The 14,029-nt window shown below is 44.3% G+C and overlaps 1 protein-coding gene and 1 non-coding gene across 2 annotated transcripts in view; both read right to left on the reverse strand.

Moving 5' to 3' along the window:
• The window catches only part of LOC138756974 (dedicator of cytokinesis protein 2-like), a 1,510,503-nt gene that overhangs the window by 1,174,561 nt on the left and 321,913 nt on the right, over nucleotides 1–14,029 (reverse strand). Inside the window, 1 exon segment of the mRNA XM_069923500.1 lies at nucleotides 6,151–6,226. Coding sequence (XP_069779601.1) covers nucleotides 6,151–6,226 — 76 coding nt within the window.
• On the reverse strand, nucleotides 3,661–3,767 carry LOC138759670 (U6 spliceosomal RNA). The gene has a single exon (XR_011355013.1). It is a non-coding gene; the product is annotated as a U6 spliceosomal RNA (small nuclear RNA).

A 14,029-nucleotide genomic window follows, 5' to 3' on the forward strand; every position in this document is an offset into this window, starting at 1 on the left:
GATTGTTTCCACAGTTAGCTTGTAGAGTGGGAGCTAACTAGATCACATCACCTGAATATCCTCCAAGTCACATGGGGTCTTGGAGAGGTTCCACTCAACTCTCAATCCCAGGATGAGGACCTATTGTGTGGAGCATGTGAAGGTCTGGAATGAGGGTGTCCACTTGCTTTTGTTTGCAGTGCAAGAGTCATTGGGCATTAGCATTTTTGAGTTGGGGCTTGGACAGAAAGTACCTTTAGGGTTGTTGAAAGAACAATGGTTTAATGAGGATGTCCAATTAAAATTGCTAGGATAAGTCTTGAAATTTAAAAATTATTTGCAGGAAATCTGTGAATTGGCCCAAGTAAAAAGATTTGACAAACTCTCAAAGGCCAATCTTACTGTTAATTTGGCGAAGAGTGAATTTGGCCATGCTACTGTGACTTAGCTCGGTCATGTAGTTGGTCAAGACAAGTTGGCACCTGTCCAGTTCAGACAATTTCCGAGTTTGCCATTCCCATGGGTAAGAAAGCCATTGGAAGATTTTTGGGAATAGTTGAGTGCTACAGAAAGCTCTGTAAAAATTTTTGTTGATTGCCTCTCAAGAGTTTAAGTTTGCAGTGTTAGTGAAAATTGTATATTTGCCTTTATTATGTCATGTAATGTATTATTTCAAACATACAGGTAGTCCCTGACTTACGACTGTTATGGGGACCGAAGGATTGGTTGTAACTCGGGTTGGTCATAAGCCAGATTTGCTTCACCGCACATGCCTGAACTCAATGCAACATCCAACAAATGAACCTTTAATGGGAACCTCAGGCTGCCAGTGGGAAAAGGGAACCTCAGGCTATCGGGGGGGAATAGGGACCTCAGACTGCCAGGGCAAAGGGGACCTCAGGCTGCCATTGGGAAAAATGAACCTCGGGCTGCCATAGGAAGTGGGGACCTTGGACTGCCATGGGAACCGGGAGTGGAGACTTCGGGCTGATGCCAGGATCGGGGAACACTGTGTACAGTACTTTTAATACAAAATATGTACTTGCACAGTACTTTTAATAAAAGATTATTTTTAAAATTTGGTCACAAGTGCAGGTGGATGCAACTCACATAGATCAGAAGTTGGGGACTACCTGTAGAGGCTTGCAGTTAAAATTTTGCTCAATTTGTTTTTGACGGTGGAAGATGTGACATTCCCCCCTATTTTTCAGTTCATTTTATTTATGTGGGACTGTCCCATTAAGAGAACAGATTTAACAACCTGCCTGCAGGAGTTGGAGAGATTGTGAAACTAACAGCAAGTTTTGAAGACATCGCATTCCTAAACAGATACATTTGAAAAGAAGCAAGGCAATGTCTCCAAAACCCAGGTGCAGAGACCACGTGACCAGCTGACTGAAAAGCAGTGCACATTCTGTTCGAGAGGCCATTTTAAGAAGGCAGCACAAAAGAAACATCCCTTCAACCTCCTTTGTGGGATTGAGGAACCCATCAACAGAATTGTCAGATTTCCTCCTTTTGATTACAGAGGAATGAGGGCCCACTTCTACTGACCCACGAAAGGGGTTTTCAAAGTTGCAGAAGAAATACTTCATTCTACTAACCAGCGAAAGGTGTTTTAATTGCAGAAGACGGCACTCGTCTAAAAAGGACATTTCTCTGAAGCACCTTAACCCATGGTGTTGTGAATAATCAACCTTCTGTCACCCCGCCGCCCCCCCCCCCCCCCCCCCCCGGTCTCTTTCACCCACTTCAGGAACTGCTAACTTCATCTTCAGGCGTCCGTGTCTCACCATTTAAAGCCTGTATGTCTCAACTAACTAAACCCTGCGTGTCGCATCAATCTCAAGCCCACGAGTCATCACCCAATTTTTAAACTTTTACCTTGGAAATGCCTTTCCAGAATTGAGCTTTGAGGTGCACTGGCTTGGGGTATTCTACACACACGAATATATTCACTCATAGTTAGAATTTAAATTAGATAATTATATATAAATTTAGTTAAGTTCAGATAAGTTAGTTAAATTAGAATAGGTGTTATATAATTGTTGATTAATAATTAAAAATATTATTTTAAATATAAATCTGTCGAGGCTAATCTTTATCTCTGTTGTGTGTATGTAACACAATTAAGTGTGATCTCACCAGAGATTATAAAAACAGTGAGTTGTAGCATCACTTCAAGACTCTTGAACTCATTCCCCCGACTAATGAAGCCCAGCATACCAGAGGCCTTCTTAACTCTCCTATCAACCTGCACATCCACCTTGAGAGATTATGGATCCTTCTGTTCCTCCACAGTGTTATGTATCTTACCATTAACCATGTACTCTGCCTTCATTTTTCTTTATTTCACGATATATTTTGTTTCTGACATAGAGATACAGCCAGAAATCAAGCCCTTTGAACTATGTTTTCCATGTCATAGATCTGAGCTGGTCTTATTTGCCTGTATTGACCAAATCTCCCCTGTCCATGTAATTGTATTAATGTCTGTGTGTGTGGAACCAAACAAAGGAGATGGGATAGGGGATTGAATACGGGTGCACGGACATCATGATGTTGGTGGGATTGCACTTGGATTGGGTATGAGGAGGTATCTGGCCTCGTCAAGGTAGAAGTCAGTTCGCTAGACCTCGATGGCACCACCATTGTACGTACGTTGGATGACGTTGTTGAGCTTGATCCGAAGGCTGTGCGTTCGGAGGTTCGATGGGAGGGAGGAGAGAAGAGGTCGAGGCAGTTGATGTCAGCAAATAGAAATGAAAAGGTCAAGAGAGAGCAAAAGGGGTGTCCAAGAGGAAGGAAAGTGGTGGATTCACATGAAGGGGTATTGAATGTGGCGGGGCATCTTCCTACCAAGGAAATAGGAAATAGCTGCAGAGCCAGAGGTAGGAGAGCTCATAAGGCAGAAAGGTAATGAAAATTAGCTTATTGTCGTACCATCGTTATAGACAAGAAGGCACATCAATGCCTCCATTTCCTGACAATCTTGAGGAAAATTTATCTACAGGAGAAGTTATTGGTGTCCATCCATCGCTGCTCTATTGAAAGCCTGCTGACTTACTGCATCCCTGCGTGGTTTGCCAGCTGTACAGCAGCAGATAAAAAGGATCTTCAGAGGATTATCAATACGGCCCAGAAGATCATTGGGTTTTCCTTGTCCCCTTTGGAGGATTTATTTCAATCTCACTGTGTCGGGAAGGCAGCTAATATCCTTAAGAATTCTACTCACCTGGGCCATCATTTGTTTGACCTATTGCCCTCAGGTGGACAATACAGATCTATTCAATCACATAGAAAATTAGGTGCAAAAGTAGGCCATTTGGCCCTTCAAGCCTACACTGCCATTCAATATGGCTGATCAGTACTCGGTTCCTGCCTTCTCCCCATACCCCTTGATCCCCTTAGCCACAAGGGCCAAATCTAACCTACTCTTAAATATTGGCATAGAACCGACCTCAACTACTTCCTGTGGCAAAGAATTCCACCTTCTGAGAGAAGAAATTTTTCCTCATCTCAGTCCTAAAAAACTTAACCCTTATCCTCAAACTGTGAACCCCCTGGTTCTGGTTTTTCCCAGGGCAAACAGGCTCGAGAAGTTTCTACCCCAGAGCCATTCGAGAATTAAACTCTGCCAGTGAGTGTATTTGTTTTTTTTTGTTTATTTTTCCTATTTTAAAAAATATGGAACGCTTCACGAATTTGTGTGTCATCCTTGCGCAGGGGCCATGCTAATCTTCTCTGTATCGTTCCAATTTTAGTATATGGGCTGCCGAAGCGAGCACTGTATTTGTTTTAAAACTGCTTTTTTTCCCTCGTTTTTTAAAACTGCTTTTTTTTTCTCGTTTTTTAAAATTGTTTTATGTGCTCTTGTACGTGGTATTTGTGAGAACCGCGATTGTGCTTTTTAATTTTGTTACTTTTTGCACAGTGACAAAAACGTATTAACAATGTGCTCAAAATTCTTATGTGCCGCAGCCGAACAGGAACTGGGTAGAAATAACCCAACTCAACTGCAATAAATTACCACGTGGAAAAAGATAATGGATTTAACAGATCATAAATATTCATTGTTAAAGTAGTAACAGAAAGGAAAGTGGTGTTTCAAAGATGCAGACAGATCTTTATGTGGTGCCAAAGTAGTTTATGATGAGGGTGGTATGGGAAGGTTCAAGAACCTGATACTTGTTGGGAGGTGGGGGGGGGAACCCCTTCTGTGGCTTGAGGTGCTGGACTTTAGGCCTTCTGCCAAAAGCCAGCAGTGGGTAGAGGTTGTGACCAGGTTGATGGGGGTCCATCATGACTGAAGACCGAGTGCTCAGCATCGGAGGAGGGTAGGTGACTAGGGATGGTAAAGAACCAGCGGGGATTGGAGCCAAAACCAAGCATGGGATTGGGTGGGGGGGGGGGGGTGGTTGATGGAGGGAGGTCAGGGGGCCAGAGTGAGATTGGGGATGGAGGAAGGAGAGAGCAGACTTCCTGATGCATTGCCAGGGATGGTGGTGGAGGCTGGTGTAATAGGGACATTCAAAAGATTCTTAGAGAGGCACATGGATATAAGAAAAATAGAGGGTTCTGGGTGTGAGGTCGGGAAGGATTAGAATTAGTGGTTTTCAAACTTTTCCTTTCCACTCGCATACCAAAGATCCTTATGCCATAGGTGCTCTGTGATTGCCACTGGATTAGATTGATGTGGAGTTGGTTTATATTGGCCAGCACAACATCGTGGGCCGAAGGGCCTGTAATGTGTTGTATTGCCCCATTCTCCTTCCACCACTGCTGAAGTCCACTCCAAGTGCCAACACCTCCCGACTGCAGTAAAACTTTCTGATAATATTCTGAAAGTTATCATGCCCTGTGCCAATCTTCACCTCTTTTTCCCTGCTTAACCGACAGTGGAAGCCAGAACTAATTATATCCTTGATCCACTATTTATTGGTCTGATCTCAAACCTCTGAATGAGAGAACATCTGGGGATATGGGTGACTCTAATTTTGAATGGTATAAACTGGCTGCCACATTGAAGATAATGAGAATCTACAGTCCATTCGGATTTAAACAGGCCACTCAACACTTGATCCAGTATTTCATTACCTCGGGATTCCCATTTAATTTAAGTAGTGGGAGTGAAATGAGTGAACCCAGGTTCGAACATTATAATATGATTTAGGAATGATATTAGGATGTTCTTACTTTGAGGTTAAAGTGTTTAAAATACCAGAGGAATTAGAGCTGGCCTATTAGTCAACCCAATTACAGTCAGTGTTGTTACTGTTGATTGCAAACAGCACATTTTTGAGGTTGGAAGTGTTTTGAACGGAATGCTGGTCAGGCTGGATTTGGAATACTGGGCTTCCAATTACTGAAATGGGATGAGGTCAAAGAGTTGTAGAACATGAACAGGCCCTTTGGCTCAACTCATTGATGCTAACCTTTGCCTTCTCAACCCTTCCTACCCGGGGACCAGTCCCAGTGAGTTGTGACTGTCAAAATTTCATGAACTGGGCCCAGATATAGACTACCTCAGGCTCTTTTTAAAACTTTTACCTTAAGCCCATGCTCGCTCTCTGGAACATACAGAACAGCACAGGAACAGGACCTTCACCCCATGTTGTCAGCTCACATGACGCCAAAATTAAACAAAGTCTCTTCTGTCTGCACATATCCTTCCATTGCCTACGGAGTCATAGCACAGGATAGCTCAGTACAGGCCCTTCAGCCCACAATGTTGTGCCAACCTATATAAACCATTACCAGCATCAATCTCTTAATGGCCTACCTCACAGCCCTGAATCTCTTTTTCTTCTCATATCCATTATGCTAAGTTTTTTGAATGTTCCTGTTGTTCCAGCTTCAACCACGACCCCTAGCAGTGCATTCCAGGCACCCACTACTCTCTGATTAAAAAAAGTACTTACCTCTGACATCTCCCCTAAACTTGCATTAACCTTACACAGATGTCCTCTGGTACTTGCTACTGACCACCCCATCTTTTGGAAAAAGATGCTGACTGTCCACTCTATGTATATTCAAATACTGTATATCAAATTACATATGTAAATATTTTGGAATAATTTGCTCGATTACAAGATGTAACTTCTGCACACCCTCAGCCATCTAACTTCTTCCTGGAGCCACCATCTCGGAAGACGTGAAATTATCACTTACTGTTGGAAAGGAATGAAATGGTGTTTGTCCTCATTGGTTTCCACTTTGCCTTTCAAAATGTCGGTGATGTCCATCGCTAGAAAGAGAAAACGGATTTGGATTTAGCGTGCACTCAGTCCCATTATCAATGCCCACGTCCCCACCATCTCCAATTCCACAGAAAGTGTTGAAGGTCCTTGCTCTGACCCCAGAGGCTCGAGGGTTCACAGAGAGGCCGTCATGAGGACAGTATCACCAGTTCAATTATTTAAAAATAATTTTAAAATTTACCTTTCAATTCCGACATACAGCACAGTAACAGGCCCTTTCTGCCCATGAGCCCATGCGGCCTGGTTATACCCAAATGACCTACAATCCCCGGTACTGTTTGAAGGAGGAAACTGAAGACCCTGGAGGAAACCCACGCAGATGTGAGGAGAATGTACAAATTCCATACAGTCAGCACCAGATTCAATCCCCAATCGCTGTCGCTGTAATAGCGTGGCTTAAACTTCTACGCTAATCCAGCCACCCTTTTGCGTAATTCCACAAAAAAGGGACATTGTGGTTGAATCTGTAGAGCAGTGGTTCTTAACCTTTTTCTTTCAACTCACAGCCCACTTTAAGTAACCCCTGTACCATCGGTGCTCTGTGATTAGTAAGAGATTGCTTAAGGTGGGATGTGAGCAGAAAGAAAAAGATTGAGAATCACTGCTGCACAGGGTGCAGGGTAACCTTGACAAAGGGCTCAGGCAGGGCACATTGGTTACATATCTTTACTTCTGATGGGTGCTTTGGGAAAAGACCCTCCAGAATGTACTAGGGTTCAGGGTGAGGATGACTTTGCTCCAGACCTTTAATTCAATGAAGTCCAAGGAAATGTCCCATTATCATTTGAATTACAACTCTCCTTGCATCCCTCAGTCCCACTGTTTGTACTCAATGTTTGTAGTCAGTACTGTTTCCCTGCCTGCCTCCCTCCTCATCCCTGAGAGTAATCTGCTGGTCTTCCCCAACCCCTTTCCAACTCAACCAAGTGATTAAGGTTGCTAGATAAATGCAGGCTCACATTCAGGGATTGGAACACATGGACAAGATTGAAATAGTATTGTCCCTGACTACCCCCTCAAGGACATGATTTGACTCTCAATGGGATTCTCCATACTCATGAATGTCAAAGGAAAAGTCCAGTTGGCACTGTCCATGCTCTTTGAGAGACTTCTAGCATCTTTTCATATCAACACAGTACAGGCCCTTTGGCCCTCGATGTTGTGCCAACCTAAATATTCCTTCCAAAATCCTCCTTACTTTTAATCCTCAATTTTTCTTTCATCCATGTGCAGCAACGAATTCTAGGCACCCAAAACTCTCTGTGTAAATTTTAATTTAAAAAAAAATTAGACATACAGCACAGTTACAGGCCATTTTGGCCCACAAGTCTGTGCCGCTCAATTCACCTACACCCCCCCCCAGTATGTTTCGAACGTAAAAAAACTTACTCCTGATGTCTCCCCTAAACTTTCTTCTCTTCATTTTATACAGATGTCCTCTGGTATTTTGGTGTTTGCTACACCCACCCTGGGAAACAGGCGCTGGCTGTCTACCTGATCTATACTTCTCGGAATCCTGTCGATCTCTATTAAGTCACCTCTCATCCTTCTACACTCCAAAGGGAAAAGTCCCAGCTCTGCTAACCTCGCCTCGTCAGACTTATTTTCCAATCCAGGCGGAATCCTGGTAAATCTCCTCTGCAGCCTCTCCATAGCTTCCACATCCTTTCTATAATGAGGTGACCAGAGTGGAACACAATATTCCAAGTGTGGTTTCACCAGAATTTTGCAGAGCTGTATCACGTCCTCTCGGCTCTTGAACTCAATCCCTGACTAATGGAGCTCAGCATCCCATAGCTCTTCTTAACTATCCTCTCAACCTGCCAGATTGTCAGCATTTAGTTTGTTGATTTTCTATGCAGAGCTGACTCTCAGCACAGCATGCACATCCTCTGTCTTGGGAATTTTATTTTACGCACCTGTCGACTGATGATCACAAGCTGGTTAAAGAACAGAGCAATTCTGACAGAATTGGCACTGATAAATCTTATAATATAAATCTGAAAGAGCTTCATGATTAGACCAGGGGATGGGGAATAAGCAGTGGGAATATAAAATGAATGATTGTGGGGTACCGTCAAACTGGAAAAGCAAGATTGTGCAGTGCTTTCAAGTCAGCAGTGCATGAATCTAAATTAATTCAAAATGAATTTTAAAAATTAATGCAAATTTAAATTGATATCAAATTGAATATTGCAACAACAATTACTCAACACTCATCCATCTGCTGAGTATGGTTGGGAGCACGCTTTCGTGAGAGTTGGATGGTTGGAGGTTGAAATCACACAGTGGGCCTCTGCTCGTGAGGCCATATCATAGGCGAGAGTCTGCTACATTGGGGTAACCCTGCCACTCCATCAGATATGAGGTGCCCTGCCTTCCCGAAATCTAAGCCTGCCCGTGGTTCGAATATCCTTGTCTCCGTAATTCTCCGCGTTCACAGTGATGGTAAAACAGGGAATTCTTCCTGTTCCTGAAGGACAAGCGGTCACAACTTCAGGATTGAAGGGCGTCCACTTAGAATATGGACACGGAGGGCAGGAGGGTGGTGCACCTGTGGAATTGGTTGCCACAGGTGGTAGTGCAGGCCAATTCATTGGGTGTATTTAAGACATAGGTTCTTGATTAGCCAGGGCATCAAAGGTTTATGGGGAGAAGGCCGGGCAGTGAGGCTGAGTGGTAAAATGGATCGGCTGATGGTGAAATGGCGGGGCAGACTCAATGGGCTGAATAGCCTATTTCTGCTCCTCTGCCCTTATGGACGTTTCACTGAGGTCATCATCACGGATGGCAGCTCACTGATTAAATTGTGGGACACATAATCCAGAGATCTTTTCCCTTTCAATATTTTTAATGGTTTCATCAAGTAAACTTTACATAGGTACATGATTACAAAGAATAAAGTATTAAAAAAATCACGTATAATAATAAAAATGGTGTTAAGACCCACGTTACATATAAGGCAATCGAACAACTGAAAAGTGGCAAAGCAGCAGGTATGGATGGAATCCCCCCAGAGGTCTGGAAGGCTGGTGGCAAAACTCTGCATGCCAAACTGCATGAGTTTTTCAAGCTCTGTTGGGACCAAGGAAAACTGCCTCAGAACCTTCGTGATGCCAACATCATCACCCTGTACAAAAACAAAGGCGAGAAATCAGACTGCTCAAACTACAGGGGAATCACGCTGCTCTCCATTGCAGGCAAAATCTTCGCGAGGATTCTTCTAAATAGAATAATACCTAGTGTCGCCGAGAATATTCTCCCAGAATCACAGTGCGGCTTTCGCGCAAACAGAGGAACTACTGACATGGTCTTTGCCCTCAGACAACTCCAAGAAAAGTGCAGAGAACAAAACAAAGGACTCTACATCACCTTTGTTGACCTCACCAAAGCCTTCGACACCGTGAGCAGGAAAGGGCTTGGCAAATACTAGAGCGCATCGGATGCCCCCCAAAGTTCCTCAACATGGTTATCCAACTGCACGAAAACCAACAAGGTCGGGTCAGATACAGCAATGAGCTCTCTGAACCATTCTCCATTAACAATGGCATGAAGCAAGGCTGTGTTCTCGCACCTACCCTCTTTTCAATCTTCTTCAGCATGATGCTGAACCAAGCCATGAAAGACCTCAACAGTGAAGACGCTGTTTACATCCGGTACCACACGGATGGCAGTTTCTTCAATTTGAGGCGCCTGCAAGCTCACACCAAGACACAAGAGAAACTTGTCTGTGAACTACTCTTTGCAGACGATGCCGCTTTAGTTGCCCATTCAGAGCCAGCTCTTCAGCGCTTGACGTCCTGTTTTGCGGAAACTGCCAAAATGTTTGGCCTGGAAGTCAGCCTGAAGAAAACGGAGGTCCTCCATCAGCCAGCTCCCCACCTTGACTACCAGCCTCCCCACATCTCCATCGGGCACACAAAACTCAAAACGGTCAACCAGTTTACCTATCGCGGCTGCACCATTTCATCAGATGAAAGGATGGACAACGAGATAGACAACAGACTCGCCAAGGCAAATAGCGCCTTTGGAAGACTACACAAAAGAGTCTGGAAAAAAACCAACTGAAAAACCTCACAAAGATAAGCGTATACAGAGCCGTTGTCATACCCACACTCCTGTTCGGCTCCGAATCATGGGTCCTCTACCGGCATCACCTACAGCCCCTAGAACGCTTCCACCAGCGTTGTCTCCGCTCCATCCTCAACATTCATTGGAGCGCCTTCATCCCTAACATCGAAGTACTCGAGATGGCAGAGGCCGACAGCAACGAGTCCACGCTGCTGAAGATCCTGCTGCGCTGGGTAGGTCACATCTCCAGAATGGAGGACCATCGCCTTCCCAAGAACGTGTTCTATGGCGAGCTCTCCACTGGCCACCGTGACAGAGGTGCACCAAAGAAGAGGTACAAGGACTGCCTAAAGAAATCTCTTGGTGCCTGCCACATTGACCACTGCCAGTGGGCTGATATTGCCTCAAACCGTACATCTTGGCGCCTCACAGTTCGGCGGGCAGCAACCTCCTTTGAAGAAGACCGCAGAGCCCACCTCACTGACAAAAGACAAAGGAGGAAAAACCCAACACCCAACCCCAACCAACCAATTTTCCCCTGCAACCGCTGCAACCGTGTCTGCCTGTCCTGCATCGGACTTGTCAGCCACAAACGAGCCTGCAGCTGACGTGGACTTTTACCCCCTCCATAAATCTTCATCCGCGAAGCCAAGCCAAAGACATTGAAAAGAAAAAGTACACCAATTGTCGACCCTCCTCCCTTCGGAGGCCACTGGCAGAACATAAACAGTCCACTGCCTAATTTAAAAAAGGGAAGGTAATCAATGGTGTCAAAAATAATCAAAAGTAAACCAACCTTACAAATTTTGAAAATAATTAAGAAATTAACCCGATAAGGAAATAAAATCAAGACTCATTTACGTAGAGGAGCATCTATTTTTTTTCCTAAAGTCACCATATCGGACAGCCACTGAGATTGAGTGGGAGGGACAGCAACTTTCCATCTCATTAATATGGTCCTTCTAGCAATAAGGGAGGTGAGGGCAATGACATGGGATGGTGATGCAATCAATACCAGGCTCGTTGGTCCACGAATTCCAAAGAGAGCAGGAAACGAATTTGGAGTCAAAGTAATGTTCAGAACCAAAGAAACAGAACCTCATATCCAGAGAAGTGTGAATCTGTGGAAAGCTCTGCCACAGAGGGTGGTAGAGGCAGATTCGCTGATTATGTTCAAACGAGAGTTAGATAAGACTCTAGTGGGCAAAGGAGTTAAGGGTTATGGGGATAAGGCTGGCAAGGGGTACTGATGGTAGTGATCAGCCATGATCTGTAAAATGGCAGTGCTGGCTCGATGGGCCAAAGGGCCTACTCCAGCTCCTATTGTCTATTGTCTATTGTCATATGATAGGGAATATTTATAATTTTAAACCTGATCATAAATGGTTGTCATCAATCCTTTATGAACTACTTTTAAGATCTAGGGACAGTTCCCTGGGCAGAATTAAAAAAACTATGGGAACAAGATTTCCACCAGTCAATTTCTGAAACTTCATGGGATTCTATTTTGCAGCGAGTCCATTCATCCTCTCTTTATGCTGGACACTCATTATTACAGCTTAAGGTCATACACCGGGCCCATTATTCCAAAGACCAATTGGCTGAAGTCTAGTCAAATCTTTCTTCTAAATCTGATAAATGTATAACCGAAGAAGTTACAATGTTCTGGTTATGTCCTTCTCTTTCCAATGTTTGGGAAGGGGTATTCTGTATCCAGAGTTGCTTTAAATTTTAAATTTAAACATACAGAATGGTAACAGGGCCTTCCAGCCCACGAGCCCGTACTGCCCAAATACTCCCATTAATCTACAACCATTAATCTTCTTCTGAGAAGATTTGGAATCCGGACGTACAAAGCAGAAACTTGAGTTTGAATGCAGTCGTATAACGCTACAGCACAGTACTGGCCTTTTGGCCCTTGGTCATCTGTGGGACATACATAAAAATAATAATAATTACAAAAGATGTCATTGCAGCTAAGAATTATTTAAAAATCGGTTCAGTTCCCTAGTGTCCTCCAGGCTCCAACAACCAAAAAAGTCTTTCTGATCCAGGGCAATTTATAAATGTTGCCTTTGACATTAATGTCCCGATCCAATAAATAAGCAAACAAACAAGAAATAAACAGCTGAAATGGTTGAATGTCGTGTTCAGAGCAGGAGGAACACCAGAAACCTGGACAATGGTTGCCACTGTTGACAAAACAAAAGAAAGGTCAAAGAACAGTACTGCAGAGGAACAGGCCCTTCAGCACCTGATGCCAAGGTTCAAGGCTCCTTTCATTTTCACACAATAAAATATAATATGCATGAAATTGACTCTCAGTGCCGGTCAAAAAGCTAAAAACTCTAGGCATCTGCACCCCACTCATCCCACCCCACCCCCCCCCACCGCAACTGGATCCTTGGCTTTCTCTTTGGAAGACCGCAATCAGTACGAATTGGAAACAACATCTCCTCTTTAATGATCACTAACATATCAACACAGGCGCACTTCAAGGATGCACGCTCAGCCCACCGCGTTACTCATTATACACCCATGACTTTGTGTCCAGGTACAAGTCCAATGCTATCTACGTTTGCCGATGACACCACAGTTGTTGGTAGAATCACAAATGTCAATGAGGAAGCGTACAGGAGGGAGATAGATCAGCTCGTTGAATGGTGTAACAACAACAACCTTGCACTCAACATCAGTAAAACCAAGGAGATGATCGTGGACTTCAGGAGGAAGCCAGGGAAACACAACCCAGTCCTCATCAAGGGCTCAGCGTGGATAAGGTAAAGAACTTCAAATTCCTGGGTCTCAAGATCTCTGAAGATCTGACCTGGAGCCTCCACGTTGATGAAATCACAAAGAAGGCTCACCAGTGGCTATACTTTGTGAGGTGCCTGAGAAGATTTGGTATGTCACTGAAAACTCTTGAAAACTTCGACAAGTGTACTGTGCAGAGCATTCTGGCTGGTTGCATCACTGCCTGGTATGGAGGCATCAACTCTCAGGACAAGAATGAACTCCAGGAGCCTGTTAACTCAGCCTGCAACATCACAGGCACCAGACTTCACTCCATCAAGGACATCTACATTAGGTGGTGTCTTAAAAAAGCAGCCTGTGATACTACGGATTCTATCACCAATGTGTATATGTATATATTGTGGTGTAGGATGGTTGTGATTGGCTGAGAGTGTAGCCACACCTACTGGCAGGTCTTAAAGGGTTGCTCCTAGCCAGACCAGGACATTCTGGACTGGTCGACCTACATGTGATATGTTCCAGTCTTTTAGTTAATAAAAGCCCTGGTTTGGATCAACAAGCCTTTGATTATTTCGACGTGCTTTACAATTTTATTAAATAGAACGTTTTCAAGGGATAGAGCATATGCTGCGACCGGAACGCCTCGACATCGACCCACAGTTGGCTGCAGCCTTGAATGACTTTAAGCACTGGGTGAGGTGTTTCGAAGCTTACCTACAACTCTCTGACCCAGCCATCGTGGAGTATGGCCATCGGCTATTAATATTGATGTCTATGGTGTCCCCGAGAGTCTACGAGAGCATCCAGGATACAGCTGCTTACGTCGCAGCCATGAAGGTGCTGAAAGGACTCTACGAGCGACCGGTGAACAGGGTCTACGCTCGGTACAAACTAACGACCTGGAGGCAACTGCCCGGTGAGTCCTATAGGGCTTATATCCAAGCACTAATGGCATTGGGCAGAGA

This window comes from Narcine bancroftii, chromosome 3 (genome assembly GCF_036971445.1).
Source record: "Narcine bancroftii isolate sNarBan1 chromosome 3, sNarBan1.hap1, whole genome shotgun sequence".
Lineage (NCBI taxonomy): Eukaryota > Metazoa > Chordata > Chondrichthyes > Torpediniformes > Narcinidae > Narcine > Narcine bancroftii.